The 17943-nt window shown below is 42.0% G+C and overlaps 1 protein-coding gene across 2 annotated transcripts in view; it reads right to left on the bottom strand.

Annotated features, from left to right (window-relative positions):
* Nucleotides 1-17943, bottom strand: part of DARS2 (aspartyl-tRNA synthetase 2, mitochondrial) — a 75927-nt gene extending 57984 nt beyond the window's left edge. The window contains exons 1-3 of one of the 2 annotated variants that reach the window (XM_030207224.1): nucleotides 17840-17943; nucleotides 8280-8445; nucleotides 1705-1804 (exon numbers count right to left, since the gene is read on the bottom strand). In XM_030207224.1, the coding sequence (XP_030063084.1) occupies nucleotides 1705-1804; nucleotides 8280-8433 (254 nt within the window). In that variant the 5' untranslated portion in view covers nucleotides 8434-8445; nucleotides 17840-17943. Of the gene's footprint in view, nucleotides 1-1704; nucleotides 1805-8279; nucleotides 8446-15092; nucleotides 15256-17839 lie in introns of those variants that run through there. The other variant, XM_030207223.1, reaches the window with a different exon arrangement.

Genomic DNA, 17943 nt, shown 5'->3' with positions numbered 1-17943 from the left:
ATAATATACTTTTCTTTTTATTGCTACATCATAATGCACGCTTATTGCAGACATTGTAAGGATCTTTGTGGGTTTTAGCAAATGTTCGCAGTTCAAGGTTCAAAATACAGCATTATCATATTCCAGTGGTTCCCAAACCTGGTCCTGGAGCCAATTAGGTTTTCAAGATATCCCACAACAAATATTCATGAGAGAGATTTGCATACAGTGGAGGCAGTGCATGCAAATCTCTCTCACGAATATTCATTGTGGAAATCCTGAAAACTTGTCTCGCTGGGGTGCCTCCAGGACCAGGTTTGGGAACCACTGCCATATGTAATGCAACAACCTTGCTTTACACTTGCTACTGTTGGTATTCTTAAATGCCCAGGAAAATGTATACCTTGCAGTTTCTTCATTTGATCACTGGTGATGCTTAGCAGCAGTCAGTGGTACTCCAGTATGAGATGATCTGGAGGTCAGTGCAATTTATAGGCTCACCAATTTATTAAGACATGAGCTGAGGATAAGGGTCCACTTCATCAGGGCAAAAGCAGCCAAAGTCATCTCCAGATTGACGCCGTGGCCATTCATGTCAGCTTGGGAGCAGGTATAAATGTTCACACATCATGCACACACATTTTGGCCCTTATTTTAGAAGCTCTAGTCATGTTTTGGATGTCTGAAAACTGGCATTTAGACCTCCATATTGCATGGGATGTACAAATCCTGATTTTCTACAGCTAGGATATGGATCTCTAAAACCAAAGTATGTCCTTATGGCAAGGGGATGTGGTCTGGTTGTGTTTTGGGCGGTACTAGAAAGGGGTCAAAATATTGATGCCCAACTCTGATTTCAGAAGGGGAAGGGCACATCCAGGTTAGAGAAAGGTGCCCTTTTTGATTGAGCAGCTGGAAGGGTTAAGGGAAGTCACCGAATGTGAACCTGGCAAGAGATACTGGGCTCAGTGACAACTTCAGGAACTACAAACGTTCATGGTACTAAATATTTTCAAAATTAATTTCTTATACTCCACCTGCAAGCCCAAAGCCTATTAAAGTGATGTACATTCAGTTATACTAGGCTGTTTTCTGTCCTTGGAGGACAAAAAAAAAATTTTCAGAAAAGAGCTGAAGTGGGATTTGAACAGGAATCCCTTGATTCTCGTCTACTGCTCTAACCATTAGACTACTCCTCCATTCTACATGAATGTCTCTGTGGTATTTTATAATATGGAAATCATTGTGGCAGCACAGGAAGTACCAGGGCCGCCGAGAGGGGAGGCAGGGGGACAAAATTCCCCAGGCCCGGGCCTCCAAGGGGGGCCTGGCGCCGCAGTCCCACCCACCCTCCGTCGTTGACCGCCTGCCACCAGGCTGGGCCCCCTGCATTGAAATTACAGCACCTTTCACCTCCGTGTGAAAGCGCTGCAGGCAGCAGCAGATCGCCTCCCTTCGGGCCTCCTTCCCACCCTGTGTCCCGCCCTCGTCTGACATAACTTCCTCCCAAAAAAGTACAAAACATTTTATCCCCAGAAATAGTAGATTTTCTCCAATCAGCGTGTGCCCTTTTATGGAATAGCACTGAGTACCAATTTATTCTGGCGCCCATTTTTAAGCGCCATTTATAGAATCTGGCCTGTTATGAAAGGGAAGTAACAGAAAAGATCACAGGAATAGAAGTAGCTGGCACAACAGTTTCTAAGTCTCCTTGGCTCAGCTTACCGTTGGTACTGAATCCACCCACACAAGGTGACCTTCTGACCCACGTGGGCAGAACGAAGCTCTCCACAGGTGTGAGTCCGGACCACAAAGCTGTTCAGGTCTTACAGAAGGAAGGAAGAAAGAAAGAAAGAGTCAGCGCTGCTGTCTAACCTTTGTGTACTCTACTCCATCAGCTCCATCAGCAGAATTTAAGGTGGCTGGATTGTATGTCATTTTATAAAGGAAGATCACTTGCAATCAGCAGAACTTCACATATACATCAAATAACCATATCCAGTCAACAGCAAATGTGGTTTTAAATACTCATGTCTCAGAATAAAATGGAGAAAAATATAAAAATGGAGGAAAAAGCCTCTGAATATCTGTGGTGCTTCACTTTCTTTAGCAGTCAGCAGTAACTCTCATCATCACTGGCTCAAAAAACCTCCATATCCATCTTCATTTTCTTCTCTTTATTTATGTACTAGTAGAAGAGGCCCATTTCAGGCAGAAAGGAAACGGGCGCTAGCAAGGTTCCCCCCCCCCCTTAGTTCCAGACCCCTCCATCACTCCCCCCCCCCCCCCCAGTTCCAGACCCCTCCATCACTCCCCCCCTCCATCATTCCCCCCCTAGTTCCAGACCCCTCCATCACCCCCCCCAGTTCCAGACCCCTCCCTCCCTCCATGCCTTCCTCCCTCCGATTTTCAGACCCCCCCCTCTCAGAGTTCCTGACCCCTGGAGTCCTACCAAAACGCACCCCCCCTCCTCTTCCTCACCCATATGATCAAGCTGTCACACAACTCCGTCTCCTTGGCCTCCATCTTCGCCACGGATTCGCCCGTCAACCTTCACTCTTGCCGTTGCACTTCCAGCGCTGCCTGTGAATGAGTCTGACCTCACTTCTCTCACCTGCTTTAGGAAAGTTTTGCTACAGCCCGGGAGCCCTCAAAGGTGGCAACGCTAAAACTGAAGCGTAGCTAAGCCGCTGGCAATCACCAGTACGCTATTCGCACACGGGCGGGAAGGAGGCGCAAGGTCGTAGTTTAGCCCCGCCCTCTCTAGTCCTGGAAATAGTGTTAGACTACTGGAGGCACGTAACTGCAGCATTCAGTTAGCGCGTGCTGGCTGGGGTGTTGTTTTCGTTGGAGGTTGGTGCCCGAGCGTCCAGCTGCTCCGTTGCCAGAGCGGTTATGGTTGTACTGGGTGAAATTGGCATGGCTTGTGACGACCCATGGAATCCGTCTGACGTCGGATGCACACATACAAACAGATTCCACGGCGTAATGCGTTGCGACGTCAGCTGAGGCTTCGGAGACCCAAAGTTATGGACACAGGCAGCCAGGTTTTAGAACGTTGGAGGTGAGAATTATTATATAGGATATTTTATCAATTTTCATTTTTCATAAAGCGCTCCCAATATTTCCACATCTAGATATAAGCAAATCTATCTGAGGGTGTCACGTTTTGCCTTGCTAATACATCTACTTAGGAACTAATTGTGATGAAGAGAGAATCATTAGTGCTTTTTAAAAGATGACGTCAACATTATTTTAAACATTTTCATTGAGTGCCTGGGCTAGACAGACTGTTTCTATAGTGAATAATCTCCAATAAAGATTGAACCAATTGCGCCTTTTGAAGAGAGATGATGTCAACATTGAGAAGAGTGTCTTTATGTATGTATATAGGCACCATGTTCCCGTTAAGTACTTTATGGAATATGAAACAAGTGATTTGAAGAGGATGTGTTGAGGATTATGTTCAATTGAAAAAATTTTTCCTGTTGTCTCTTTTCAAAATTGAATAAGAGTGTCTTCATGAATGTATATGTACATCATGTTAACAGATGACATTTATCTTTTTAGAGACATAGCACATGATTGATTCCCTTAAGAAAGCCTATAAGAATGTAAGGAAAAATGGAAACCCGCTGGATGGATTTACAGATAAGTGAGTTTATATCTAGATGTGGAAATATTTTGAGCATTTTATGAAAACTTATAAAATAAAAAATATATAAATAAAGGGGAGAAAATGAAGATGGATATGGAGGTTTTTTTGAGCCATTGATAAGAGATACTGCTGGCTGTTAAAAAAAAAGTGAAGCACGACAGATATTCAGAGGCCTTTTCCTCCATTTTTATATTTTTCTCCCTTTTATTCTGAGACATGAGTATTTGAAACCACATTCGCTGTTGACTGAATTTTATGAAAGGCAATCTAAGTGACTATGGGGCTCATTTTCAAAGCACTTAGACTTCCAACGTTACATAGAGGCATATTTTCAAAGCACTTAGACTTCCAAAGTTCCATAAGTTACTTTGTAAGTCTAAGTGCTTTGAAAATACACCTCTATGGGATTTTGTAAAATAGGCTCCCAAACCCTGCTTTGAAAATACGCCTCATAGTAACCTATGGAACTTTGTAAGTCAAAGTGCTTTGAAAATACACCTCTATGGGACTTTGTAAAATAGGCTTCCAAACCCATTCCCAGTAAAATGCACAACTGTTCTCATACAACATTTATAGCTCCTCTGTGACTGGTGCAACTATGTGCCTGTACTCTATGGTTCAGATTCTGTAATTGGTGCCCAAAGGTATGTACCATAATGATCCACACAAGATAATATCTTGTAAAGGGTGCTCTGCTTGGTGCGCTTCACTTTGAGTGCGAGCAGTTACGCTTGCCAAAAGCTAGTGTAAATGCTCATGAACAACTGATGGCAATTAAGCGCAGAAATGCAGTAAGAACTTTTCACAGATACGTATTCTTAATGTTTTCATGACAGCAGTACTGAACTGACAGCAGAGTATTGATGCACCTCCTACCCCTCTCCCATTGGTCATGTCCTGTCATTGTCTGGTTGTATGATACATGTTATATGTTTGTTTTTTTTTACTTCTATGTACTTTTAGCATGTAAGCTGCCTCATACATCCATTTGATGGGCAGGATAGAAAATAATTAGTAAACATGAAACATCACACGCAATTTCTGGGATCGCCCATGCCCCTCCCATGGCCAAGCCCCCTTTGAGTTTGTAAGCTCTTTGAGCAGGGACTGTCCTTCTATGTTTGAATTGTACAGCGCTGCGTAACCCTAGTAGCGCTTTAGAAATGATTGTTGTTGTTGTTGAGTTGCACGCTGTGAAGTTAGTCGTGCATGTTATAGAATAGGGAGTGGGGCAGATTGGTGCATAACTCCTAATTACTGCCAATTAAATGCTTAACTCCAGTAACTGACTGTTAGAGCCTAATCAGCCAGGCCTTTAATGGAAGAACTAACTTTTTAGTCTCACACACACGAGGAGTGACACAGGCTGCACACTCTATAATTTCTTATCTATAAAGTTCTACTTCAGGTATGCTGCACTATTTCCCACATGCAGGAATTTCTGGCTGGTCACAAGCTCTAATGGGGCCTCATGTTGCTAGGGCAACTCAACTACCTGGTATAACTTGTTACAAATGTAATTTACTGAGAAGAGGTAGGGCAAGGACACCAATTGCAAGCCTCCAGCACATATGAAAGATCCAATTACAAGTCTGCAGCACATATGCAGGGTAGAGGTGAGGTGGATGCTCACCACAGCCTATAAAACCACGCTGCAGACAAAGAAACTCTGAAAAACTAGGCATGCTTGGAAAGAGAGTTTCAGATCCGTCCAATGGCCTATTTTTTCCCGAAGGGTTTGCTCTCCACCCTTCGTAGAAACTAATTCTTTGTATCTAAGAATCTTTCTTTCATTCTTTCTTCCTTTCTCTCTTTTCTGTGACCTTTGTATGAGGAACAAACTTTCCTTTCTCCTTTTTTTCTTCTTTATATAATTAGTCTGATTACTTATAATTACCAGAGGTACTGATGTTAGATTTTGTAAGTTTGTTACAACTTGCGCAACTGATGTCTGATGCTGTGCTGGTAAGTAAGAATTAAAAGACTTTTAATTCTCTGATTCCTGTCCAATTTTTCTATAATATTTTGTAATATTTCGTAAGTTGTTTAGAGAATAACAAACCAAATGCGCAGCCTAGTACAAAAAACTACAGCAGGACATGTTTATCTACTCCCTCCCTAGCTGAGATAACATTTTATAATTTCTTTGACCTCATGTTGAACTTTTTTTTAAATTAGTCACCTTATTTTCTAACTCCTCTTACACCCTTACCTATCTACTGTCTATTAAAATATTCTATTACATACTGTGTTGACACTGTAAACAGTATACTATGCATACTTTGTATTATTTTAATATTTTTACTGCTGTAATTGTCTATTGCTTACACTGCCTTGACTGAATTCTTTCAAAAAGGTGGTAAACAAATACTAATAAATTATAAGTAAATAAAAAAATTGACTAATTAGTTTACAAGATCCACACACAAATCTGGAGATATGCAAGTATATACATCTCTCTATATAAAAGGCAACACCAACGTTCTATGAAGCCTCCAGCCGGAAGTGTGAAGGGGGAGAGATATCCGGTTTCCCCATGAGTGTCTGCCCCGCCCTCTCTGTAACACAAACAGTCAGTGAAGGAAAACACAGCAAAGCAGTGAAGGACTCAGAGGGGGGAGGGGAGAGAGGGCAGAGGGCAGGGACACACACACACTTCCACATGCACACAGAAGAAAACCTTGCTAGCCCCCGTTTCATTTGCATCAGAAACGGGGCTTTTTTACTAGTAGTTTTAAAACAGACCGAGCAGTGAGAACAGCAGAATAATAAGACAGTGCCCAACGGGGCCATGTTTCGCCTAAGGATAGGCTGCATCAGGGCATACAACTGCCCAATAAACATAATTCAAAATACAAATCAAATTAAAAAGAATACAGATCAAAATTGAAACAAAGTTCAAGTCATATATAAATGAATAATACTTAAGAAAAGAACTTGAATAATAACTGTTAACTATTAATGTTATAAAGACAAAAAACAAATGTACACACAAAGATGCTTCTAGAACAAAGAATCTATGGCACTATGAACCCTAACCACACATTCTTGCCAGATTCTTTATTGTAGAAGCATCTTTGTGTGTACATTTGTTTTTTGTCTTTTTAACATTAATAGTCATTGTTATTATTCAAGTTTCTTTTCTGAAGTATTATTCATTTATATATGATTTGAACTTTTTAAAAATTTGATCTTTATTTTGAATTATGTTTTTTTTTTTGACAGTTGGATTACCCTGACATAGCCTATCCTTACACAAACCATGGCCACTTCAAGCACCATTTTATTTCGCCTGTTTTTAATAAATATTCTGCAGCTATCACCGCTTGGAGTATTTGGTCTGCTCTCTATCTGCACTGCATCAGCACTTACGGCACAAAGGTGAGAGGCGTTGATCTGCATTTCTAAAACTACACCTGCATCTCACAACCACATCCAAAAATCACCACCAGGAAGGTCCATGTACAGTTGTATGCATGTATTCATATACATAAGTCTATAATTGCCATTTTCTTCATGTAAACATGTTTTGCACATAGAAAAAGCTTTATAAAATTACCCGGCGCTCAAAACGGAAGAATTCAAAATTGAAGTCTTTATTAGGCACCAAAAAGAAAACCTGACATGGGCCTGTGTATTGGCGGGCGAACCGCCTGCTTCAAGAGTCACAAGACTCTATGTGATAGTGTGATAGCTGGTCTTGGTATGGTATCTATGGAGGGTATATGGGTTGTTCAGCAAACAACAGCTACCAAACCGCGGGATAATCTTGCAAAAACATGGCAACATTCAGAGATTCTGTCGTCATAAGATGTTTTGGCAGGATTATCCCGCAGTTTGGTAGCTGTTGTTTGCTGAACAACCCATATATCCTCCATAGGCACCATATCAAGACCAGTTATCACATAGAGTCTTGTGACCTCTGATGCAGGCAGTTTGCCTGCCGAAAAACAGGCCTGTGTCAGGTCGTCTTTTTAGTGCCTAATAAAGACTTAAATCTTGAATTCTCTCATCTTGAGCGCTGTGTGTCTTCCTCTACTCCCCTACAGTTCTTCACTGCTCTCTGTAGAGGATACCTTCCTGTTCTCCTTTGTGGACTTTATAAAATTACACCCAAAATGTATCATGGATGACCAGATTCCAATCTAAAAGAAAGCCATGCAGAGAAAATAACTCCGAAAGCTATAAGGGCTTCTGCAACTACGCTACAGCCATCAACTAGGTAAAAGCAGTGTGAAAAGAAAGAGTTTAGAAAGGAGACAGATAGGAGATTTCCTGCTAGCTAGAAATCCTGAATATTTTGCAGGATGTAAAATGTTATATCCAACTATATGCATAGAAACTCTGTGACCAAGGCATGCAAAACCACAAAAGCTCCTTCATTTGTGAATCTGAAACCAGATTGTAAGCTCTTTGAGCAGGGACTGTCTTTCTTCTATGTTTGTGCAGCGCTGCATACACCTTGTAGCGCTATAGAAATGCTAAATAGTAGTAGTAGTAGTAGGAACGCCAGTAAAGGGGACCACAGCAAATCAAGCTTTCAAAGCACAGCACTTTACACCTGGAAAATGTGACTTATTGTGTGAGTTAGGCTCAACAGAGAGAATGTGAAAATAGAACAAGACTGGCAAGTTGCTCTCACCTGGTACCATCTTATCTGGCGAGGGTGCTGGGTCCCTGGAAATGCATCTCCTCTGGATTAGGTGCACTCGCTGGACAGTCATTACTCTTCGACCAAGATGCGAATGATCAATCAACAGCTTAAAGTACAGCTGAAGCGGCATACGCCAGGCCATGGCAACTTTAGTCTGGTACCAAACATTTGATGGAACAAGTTACAATATTGTTACATAGATGAAGTGACTCTTATTTCCTCAGTTATCAGTATATTCATCCTATCATGCTCAGTACCTTTGAGATTGGCTCCCGATGGGGATTGCCTTACTGTACATACAAAGATTACTTATTTGGATGTATCTCACACACCTTTTCCAGTAAAGCACAAAGTGAGTTATATTCAGAAACTGTAAGTATTTCCTGTGAAGAGGAAAATTAGGTGGCAGTTCATTTCCCTTCTTCACATTATCTGAGAAAGAGTGTGGAGGAAATGAGAAGCGATTTGTTATTTCCTCACATAAATTAAAGAGCTGTTAGTTAGGGCCTACAGCTGCACTGTTCTCAGATGAGGCCTGGCTCATGACCCAGAACATTGCCCATGGCTGAGGGATCTCACTGCAATCAGAGCTTCCATGGAGGCCAGTTTTTTCAGTGGGAGATTTAGGGTACATCCCCAGCTCCACCCCTGGCACACCCTCATGGCAGCCCACAACACCAGCAGTCACTTCCCCTTCTAGTAGCAGCAGGAGATTTTTTAATAAAACGCCATCTCCTATTGCTGAGGGACCAGTTCCGCAGTTCGTACTGCAAGACTGGTCCCGCTGCAGTAGGAGATAATGTTTTAATAAGGTGCCCCCTGCTGCCACTGGAAGGGGAAGCTGCTTAGCAAGAGACCCCAGCTCCCCAGTGGGAGTGTGGGAGACTTGGAAGGTCTGCTGCAATGATTGGGCCGAGTTGGGAAGGGATTATAGAATAATGGAGAAAGGCCTGGTTGTAAACAAAGGCTCATGGCATCAAAGCCCAATAGAGTTTTGTTACAACTGAGCTGGAAGCCCAAAGAAGCGCGAGAAAACTGTTCATTAAAAGAAAGAAAAATCATTATCAAACCTGACGAATCTCCTACATTCAGTGTCAGACTCTCACTTTCATGGGTCATCTCCTGCACTCCTGCCAAGAACTTCTGCTCAGCAGCCTCCATCTCCATCAGTAGCAGATGTATTAATAAGACCTCATCTCCTGCTGTTGTGGGACTAGTCTTATGATAAGAGCTGCAAAATCTCACACTTCTTATTGCAAGACTTGACTAGTCCTGCAGAAGCAGGAACAGGAGAACATTTTATTAAGGTGTCTCCTGCTGCTGCTGGGGGGGTGGGCAGCTTGATGGTGCCGTAGCCTCGGAACTGAGGTATGCCAGGGGGGTAGAACCACGAAGTACAGTGGGTGGGGCTGAGGCATGTCCTAAAATCTCCCTCTCAAAAATCAGGCCCCCTTAGCAGCTCTGAATTATAGAGGTAATTCTACAAAGAATGTTTTAAAGCCAATGTGCCAGTATACATGCTTAAAACACCAATTGTTTCTTTTACTCTGGAATGACGATCCACTATTTTATCCACATATCTATTATGTCATCCATGTTCTCTATGTAATATCAATTGTACCTTTTCACTCTGGAATGGCAAATGCCATGAAGGAACATTGTAAGCCACATTGAGCCTGCAAAAAGGTGGGAAAATGTGGGATACAAATGCAGCAAATAAATAAATAAAAGGCCTGATATAAAATTACCTCACACATAAAAGTATATGTGGTGGATTAGGCACGTTCAGGGGAGGAGTGTGGTCAGTTATGATTTATAAGCCAATATTTATACCTACTCCAGAGCAGATGTAAATGTTCAATGGCTTTCTGCAGGACTTGTGTTTTGTAAAGACACTGGAGGGGCATTTTTGATATGACATCTAAATCCTACTTTGCATGTTTTGCTGAAAATGTCCAAAAAGCAAGTGGCAGACACAGACATTTATCTGGCTCGAAAATGGCTATCTTTTGTTTTAAAAAATGGCCAAGAAGTTTTGTGCTCATTGCGTTTTTCTTGTTACCATTTTCGAAGAAAAAAAAACTCCAAGTAAAAACACACAAAAACAAGCCATTGGGATGTCTGGAGGGCCAGCATTCCTAGTAGACTGGCACTGGCCACTCAGACATCCCAGCAGAGCAATAGATTTCATAGGACTGTGCTTGCTCAGTGTTTGCACATACACAAAAACTAAGCTTATGCAGAGGAGCCGGCGTCTGCATCAGCTCAAGGCAAGTACTGCTGTTTGGAAGAGTGCTGGCTGCCTGAGGAGGAGGAAGTAATTTATTCTTAAAATTAAAATGTAATTTATCCTTAAAATTGAGCTTGGTACCGGAAGATTGGAGAGAGGCCAATGTAACGCCGATTTTTTTAAAAGGTTCCAGAGGAGATCCAGGAAATTATAGACCGGTGAGTCTGACGTTGCTGCCGGGCAAAATAGTAGAGACTATTATAAAGAAAAAAAAATTACAGAGCATATTCAAAAGCATGGATTAATGAGACAAAGTCAACATGGATTTAGTGAAGGGAAATCCTGCCTCACCAATCTATTACATTTCTTTGAAGGGGTGAACCAACATGTGGATAAAGGTGAGTCGGTTGATATTGTGTATCTGGATTTTCAGAAGGCGTTTGACAAAGTACCTCATGAAAGACTCCAGAGGAAATTGGAGAGTCATGGGATAGGAGGTAGTGTTCTATTGTGGATTAAAAACTGGTTAAAAGATAGAAAACAGAGTAGGGTTAACTGGTCAGTATTCTCTATGGAGAAGGGTAGTTAGTGGGGTTCCCCAGGGCTCTGTGCTGGGACCACTGCTTTTTAACGTATTTATAAATGACCTAGAGATGGGAGTAACTAGTGGCGTAATTAAATTTGCTGATGACACAAAGTTATTCAAAGTCATTAAATCGCGGGAAGATTGTAAAAAACTACAAGAGGACCTTATGAGACTGGGCATCTAAATGGAAGATGGCGTTTAATGTGAGCAAGTGCAAACTGATGCATGTGGGAAAGAAGAACCCGAATTATAGCCACGTCACGCAAGGCTCCACGTTAGGAGTCATGGACCAAGAAAGGGATCTAGGTGTCGGCATTGATGATACGTTGAAACCTTCTGCTCAGTGTGCTGCTGGGCTAAGAAAGGAAATAGAATGTTAGGTATTATTAGGAAAGGAATGGAAAACAAAAATGAGGATGCTATAATGCCTTTGTATCGCACCATGGTGCAACCGCACCTTGAATATTTGGTTCAATTCTGGTCGCTGTATCTCAAAAATCATATAGTGGAATTAGAAAAGGTGCAGAGAAGGGCAACGAAAATGATAAAGGGGGATGGGACAACTTCCCTATGAGGAAAGGCTAAAGCGACTAGGGCTCTACAGTTTGGAGAAAAGGCGGCTGAGGGGAGATATGATAGAGGTCTATAGAGTGGAGTGCAACGGGTAGATGTGAAGCGTCTGTGAAGCATCTGTTTACGCTTTCCAAAAATACTAGGAATGGGGGGCATGCGATGAAGCTACAATGTAGTAAATTTAAAACGAATCAGAGAAAATGTTTCTTCACTCAATGTGTAATTAAACTCTGGAATTCATTGCCAGAGAATGTGGTAAAGGCAGTTAGCTTAGCGGAGTTTAAAAAAGGTTTGGACGGCTTCCTAAAGAAAAAGTCCATAGACCATTATAAAATGGACTTGGGGAAAATCCACTATTTCTTGGATAAGCGGTATAGAATGTTTTGTACTTTTTGGGGATCTTGTCAGGTACTTGTGACCTGGATTGGTCACTGTTGGAAATAGGATGCTGGGCTTGATGGACCTTTGGTCTTTCCCAGTATGGCAATACAGTGCACTCCATTTAAGTGCACGTTGGATAAGCATATGCTCTGTTTAACTGCATGCCGTACTTCGGTCCCATTTTTGGCGTCATCAATTTCTATGGGACAAACTAAGGTTCAGCGCACCACTGATAAGTGCAAGATTCGTTTATATGCATGGTTTAAGACTGCTCCTCTGCAAGAAAGACTCCGCATAAGCGCGCACACGCAATATGGAAGCCGATTGGCACCTGACAACCAACACAATTTCAAATTTACCGCCCCTTTAATTGCCACAGACAGAATAAGCAAAAGAATGTTGTTAGACGTACACTGGAGTCGGCGGCGTCATGCAACTGTAAGACTAACACTGGCTGAACGAATAGAAGTTCTTAAAAAATTAGAAAACAAACAAAGTCAAGCATCTATTGCTAGAGAATATGGTGTCAATCCCAGTCAAATCCCACGTATCTTGAAGCAGAAAGACCAGCTTCTGGAAGACTGGCAAAACAATACAAATCCACAACGGAAACAAAAACGGGCGGGAAAAGCTTAGGAGGTAGAAGATGCTCTTCTTCAGTGGTTTTCTCAAGTCAGGAGCAGACAGTTTCCTGGTCCACTGCTTATGGAGAAAGAATCAGCTAGCTTAAAGTCTTGGACTAACTGAATTCAAAACCACTGTTGTTTCAGTTCTTCCTACCATCTTGAACGAGTTTGCACCTCGTGACATTTTCAATGCTGACGAAAACGGTCTCAACTGGCGAGCGATTCCTGACGGAACACTTGCATTCAAACAAGCTGAAACTACAGGAGGTAAAACATCGAAGGACCGACTGATGATCCTCCTTTGCTGCAATATGGATGAGAGTGAGAAGTTGGAACCACTTATCACTGGAAAGAGCAAACAGCCCCGTTGCTTCAAGAATGTTAAGCGGCTTCCTGTGTCATATGAGGCTAACGCAAATTCATGGATGACTGGGGAAATTTGGAAGCAGTGGCTAAAGAAGTTAGACACTAGAATGCGGGCACAAAAGCATCAGATTTTGTTGCTTTGTGATAATTGTGCTGCACACAGGGATGATGTCAGGTTGTCTAACGTCAAGGTGGTCTTCCTGCCACCAAACACTACCTCTCTGATCCAACCTATGGATCAGGGCATAATAGCCAATTTCAAACAACATTATCGGGCTCTTGTGCTACGTCGTCTGATGAGCATTATGGATGACCAGACTGGCAAGGATAAACGTGATGTTGAACTGGCTCGTAATCTATCACTGCTGGATTCCCTACATATGCAGAAAGAATCCTGGAATCATATTACACAGGCAACCATTGTGAACTGCTACAAGCGGGCATGCTTTGTTAAGGATGTGGAGCGGGACGAAACAGATGTAGCTGTTGCAAACGTGTCAAATGAACAGGCTATTGACATCCTAGCCGGTGTTACTGAAGAGGAGTTTCATCACTACGTAGCTGTTGATTACGATCTACAAACAGCTGACAACAGCACTGATGTCCAGATATGTGCCTACATGCAGGCAATGGCTGTTGATGAAACAGATGATGAAATGAGCAGCAAGGCACATGTTGACGAAATTCAACAACCTCCTGTCACTTTTGCAAGAGCGCTGGAGAGTCTCAATACCATGTGGGCCTATCTGGAAGCCACTGGATGTCAGTGCTATGACAGTTTTTACCGTCTGGCAGACGTAGTCTATGGAACTCATAGACACAAGAGTGTACAGAGGACTATGACTGATTACTTCAAGTAAGTCTAACGTCAGTTAATGGAGACTGCATAACGTCAGTTAATGGAGACTGTATAGTGTACGTATAACAAACAGTACTGTACATATGTTTATCAGATGTCCAGCTTCTTTGGGTCACAACGGTTAAGTGCATGCTCCGGTTAACTGCATGTATTTCTTTGGTCCTAGACCCTTGCACTTAAGTGGATTGCACTGTACCTATGTACTTAAGTATTCAGGTGGTGGGGTTTGGGGATCCTTGCCAGCCACAGCAAGTGCATCACAATTTTGGGTTGGCCCTGGCCCACTCAGGCTCTCCTGTGCCTACGCCACTGGACTGGCCACACAGACATCCCAGTAGAGCAGTGGACTTCATATAAAAGGTCCCAGGTACAAATCTCACTGTCACCTCCTTATATTGTATGGTGAGCCCTCCAAGACCCACCAAAAACCTACGGTACCCAACTATACACCATTACAATAGCCCTTATGTCTGCAGGTGTCACCTATATGTGGGTACCATAGGTTTTTGTGGGGTTTCAGGCAGCTCACACTTTCCACCACAAGTGTAACAGTTTACAGTGAGATATGGGCCTAGATCCCCTTCTCTACATTACACTGCATCGACCACTAAGTGACTCCATTTAAGTTTTTTTTTTATACCATTCATTTTCTATTTTGAGATCCTCTGTGTTCATCCCATGCCTTTTTTTAATTCCATCACTGTTTTTTTTTCTCCACCACCTCTCTCGGACTGCTTCAAGTATTTTTACATCCTTAGCAAGATATGACCTCCAAACCTGAACACAATACTCCAAGTGGGGCCTCACCAAAGACTTGTACAGGGGCATCAACACCTCCTTTCATCTGCTGGTTATACCTCTCTCTATACAGCCTAGTATCCTTCTGGCTACAGCCACCGCCTTGTCACACTGTTTTGTCACCTTCATATCCTCAGAAACTATCACCGCAAGGTCGATCTTCTTATCTGTGCATATCAGCGTCTCACCTCCTAGCACATACGGCTCCCTTGTATTTCTATTCCCTAAGAGCATCACTCTGCACTTCTTTGCATTGAATTTTAATTCTAAACATTAGACCATTCTTCTAACTTTTGCAGATCCTTTGTCATGTTTTCCACTCCCTCCAGGATGTCCACTCTATTACAAATCTTGGTATCATCTGCAAAAAGGCAAACCTTACCTTCTAACCCTCTGGCAATATCACTCACAAATATATTGAAGAGAATTGGCCCCAGCACCGATTTCTTCTTCTTTGTTCCCTACAGGTCTCATACTTAATCCAGTACTCTGACCCCCTGGCAAGTCTTACCACCAAGTGTTGTCATTATCAGGACTACCAAAACTAACCTTAAAAAAAAATAAAACACAACTTAACTAATTGGCTACTGAATGTTCCATCCTTCCTACACATTTAGGGGTCCTTTTACCAAGCTGCGGTAAAAGGACCCCTGAAAGTGGCATCGGCATGTGGGTTTGCCACATGCCAAGGTCCCCTTTTAACACTGCCCAGTAAAAGGGAATATCCGGGCAGGGGATGGAAATGGCCGTGCGGTAAGTGAAGCACTTGCCACACGACCATTTCCAGGGGTAGCTCTTACCGCCACCTATTTAGAAGGCGGTTATGTGTTCCACGTAACCCAGTGGTAACCAGGCAATGCGCAGTGCTTCCCGATTACCACTGGGTAAGCTCCCAGTGCAGAAAATGTTTTAAAACCTAATGCACCGGAAAAGGCACGTGGAGGGGGCAGGCACTACCGCTGTACTTCTGCGATAGCCAGATGGTAATGCCTGATTGGTCCAGGCCAACGCCATGGTAGCTGTACCTCAGTGTTAAAAGGGCCCCTTAATTTGCTTTTATTTATTACATTTTTATATTCCACTTTGCTAGTTTTTGTTCTGAAAGGTGAATTACGAATAAAATAACAATTACAATAATAGTTAAGTGACAATAAAAGTACAATTAACATTTTCAAAATAATATAATCACTACCATTAAAATACAAATCACTGCACCATAAAAACACAAAAGCTTAATAAACATTAGACAAGCACACAGAAGCAGACAAACACAGCACACTACTAATGTTACTTTAGCCAACAAATTTCTTGGTAGCTCCTTGAGAGCATGCATTTTAGAGCTGTCAAGTTACCCAGCTGCAGGAGCGAGAGAGATGCTGGATCAGTCCTGGATTTCTGACAACCTCACTCTCTGATGAATTATGGGACCCGCAGCACTGATTTCAATGGGTACAATCAAGTACAAATACCACATTGCTTTGGGGTGTAACTTGAAAACCAAGATTGGCCAAAAAGTCCTTCCCCCTGAAACTGGGTAACTTGGCAGCTCTAATAAAATTCTTATTACTTTATAAACATTCCTGAAATGCCTTCCCAATCACTAACCCAGAGCTTCGCAAACTGTGGTCTGGATCCCAAATGGGGTCACGGCCTAGGTGGGATCACCATAGGTGCATCATTATTCTGTACCTCCAGGGGGGTCACAAATTTTTGTTTGACCACATCATGGGGTCACTGCCAAAAAAAAAAAAAAGCAGAGATGCCAAGTCACCCAGTTCCAGGCTGTAGACTTACTTACGTCCCAAAGCAGTGTGGGATTTGTAGTGCCTGATCCTGCCCACTGACATCAGTGCTGCCAAACCCATAATGCAAAGGATGGTTACAAATTCAGGACTAGCCAAAAATCTCTGAAAATATTGGGAAACACTTTCCCATCTTGATATGCCAGCAAACAAGGCAGCACTAAAGTAGTGTAGGTTCAAGCCTCAAGTGAAAATGAATGAAATCCTAAGCAACTCAGACAATCAGCAGTCAGGAGACCTCTAGAGAGCTACTACCTCAGCTCTAAAGCATTTCCCCAATCACACCTGTGTAAAATCAGTTGAAAGTCGTTTATGGACAGGGATCAATCCCAGCTTCTTCACATCCCTTCTGGTGCACTACTGTAGTTTAAGATGAGGGACCACAACCACTATAAATTTATTTGGATTTACCACCTTTTTGAAGGAATTCACAAAAGGTGTACAGTAAAAATAAATCAAACATGAGAATAGGCAATTACAGCAGTAAAATATTCAAATAATACAAAGTATGGCATAGAGGCATATTTTCAAAGCACTTAGCCTCCCAAAGTTCCATAGAAACCTATGGAACTTAGCCTCCCAAAGTGCTTTGAAAATATGCCTCTTTGTATACTATTTACAATGTCAACACAATATATAATAGAACATTTTAATTGACAGTGCAGGGAATAAGCAAAGATGGAACATGCACACAGGTAAGAAAATAAGGAGACTAATTTAAAGAAAGCTGCACATGTCCTCCCATGTCTCTCCTTGTGTGAGACTAACAAGTTAGTTACTTCTGCCATTAAAGGCCTGTTCAGAACTACATTAGTAGTATGCTGTGTGTCTGCTTGAATGATCTAATGTTTATTAAGCTTTCTTTTTATGGTGATTTGTACTTTAATGGTACAGACTATATTATTTTGAAAATTTTAACTGCATTTTTAGTCATTTAACTGTTATTGTAATTGTTACTTTATTTGTAATCCACCTTTCGCAACAAAAATTAAATGCCGGTTCAGAACCCAGGAAGAGCACAAAATGGACTAATGATAAAGTCTATTATCCTCTAGCTGTCCCCGAAGTTGTACTGCAGAATTTTTCTAAAATCCGAGCGTAAATCTGTGATAGATTAGTTGTGTCTAAGTATTTTTGCTTAATGATGTCAGAGAGAACTGGCTGAATGTAAAAACGAGTAGCATCAACAGCTTACAGTTACACTCGTGTGTCCCTAGATTGCAAGATGTCACATAACGCTTTCAAGATTACTCTGCTATTTATCAGCTCACGCTGCATTTTATCCTATTGGCTCTTCCCCACACCGCTGTACTAGTCTATGTCTTACCTCTGCTTGATCTCAAAGAGAGACTATGACATACGTAACGCAACCAGTGATTTGTTAACAATTATCTTCTTTCATTTCATCCAAGGAAGCCTATTAAACTTCCG

Source organism: Microcaecilia unicolor, chromosome 6 (genome assembly GCF_901765095.1).
Source record: "Microcaecilia unicolor chromosome 6, aMicUni1.1, whole genome shotgun sequence".
Classification (NCBI taxonomy): domain Eukaryota; kingdom Metazoa; phylum Chordata; class Amphibia; order Gymnophiona; family Siphonopidae; genus Microcaecilia; species Microcaecilia unicolor.
Note: the sequence above shows the minus strand (reverse complement) of the source record. Positions and strands in the feature narration are given on the sequence as shown.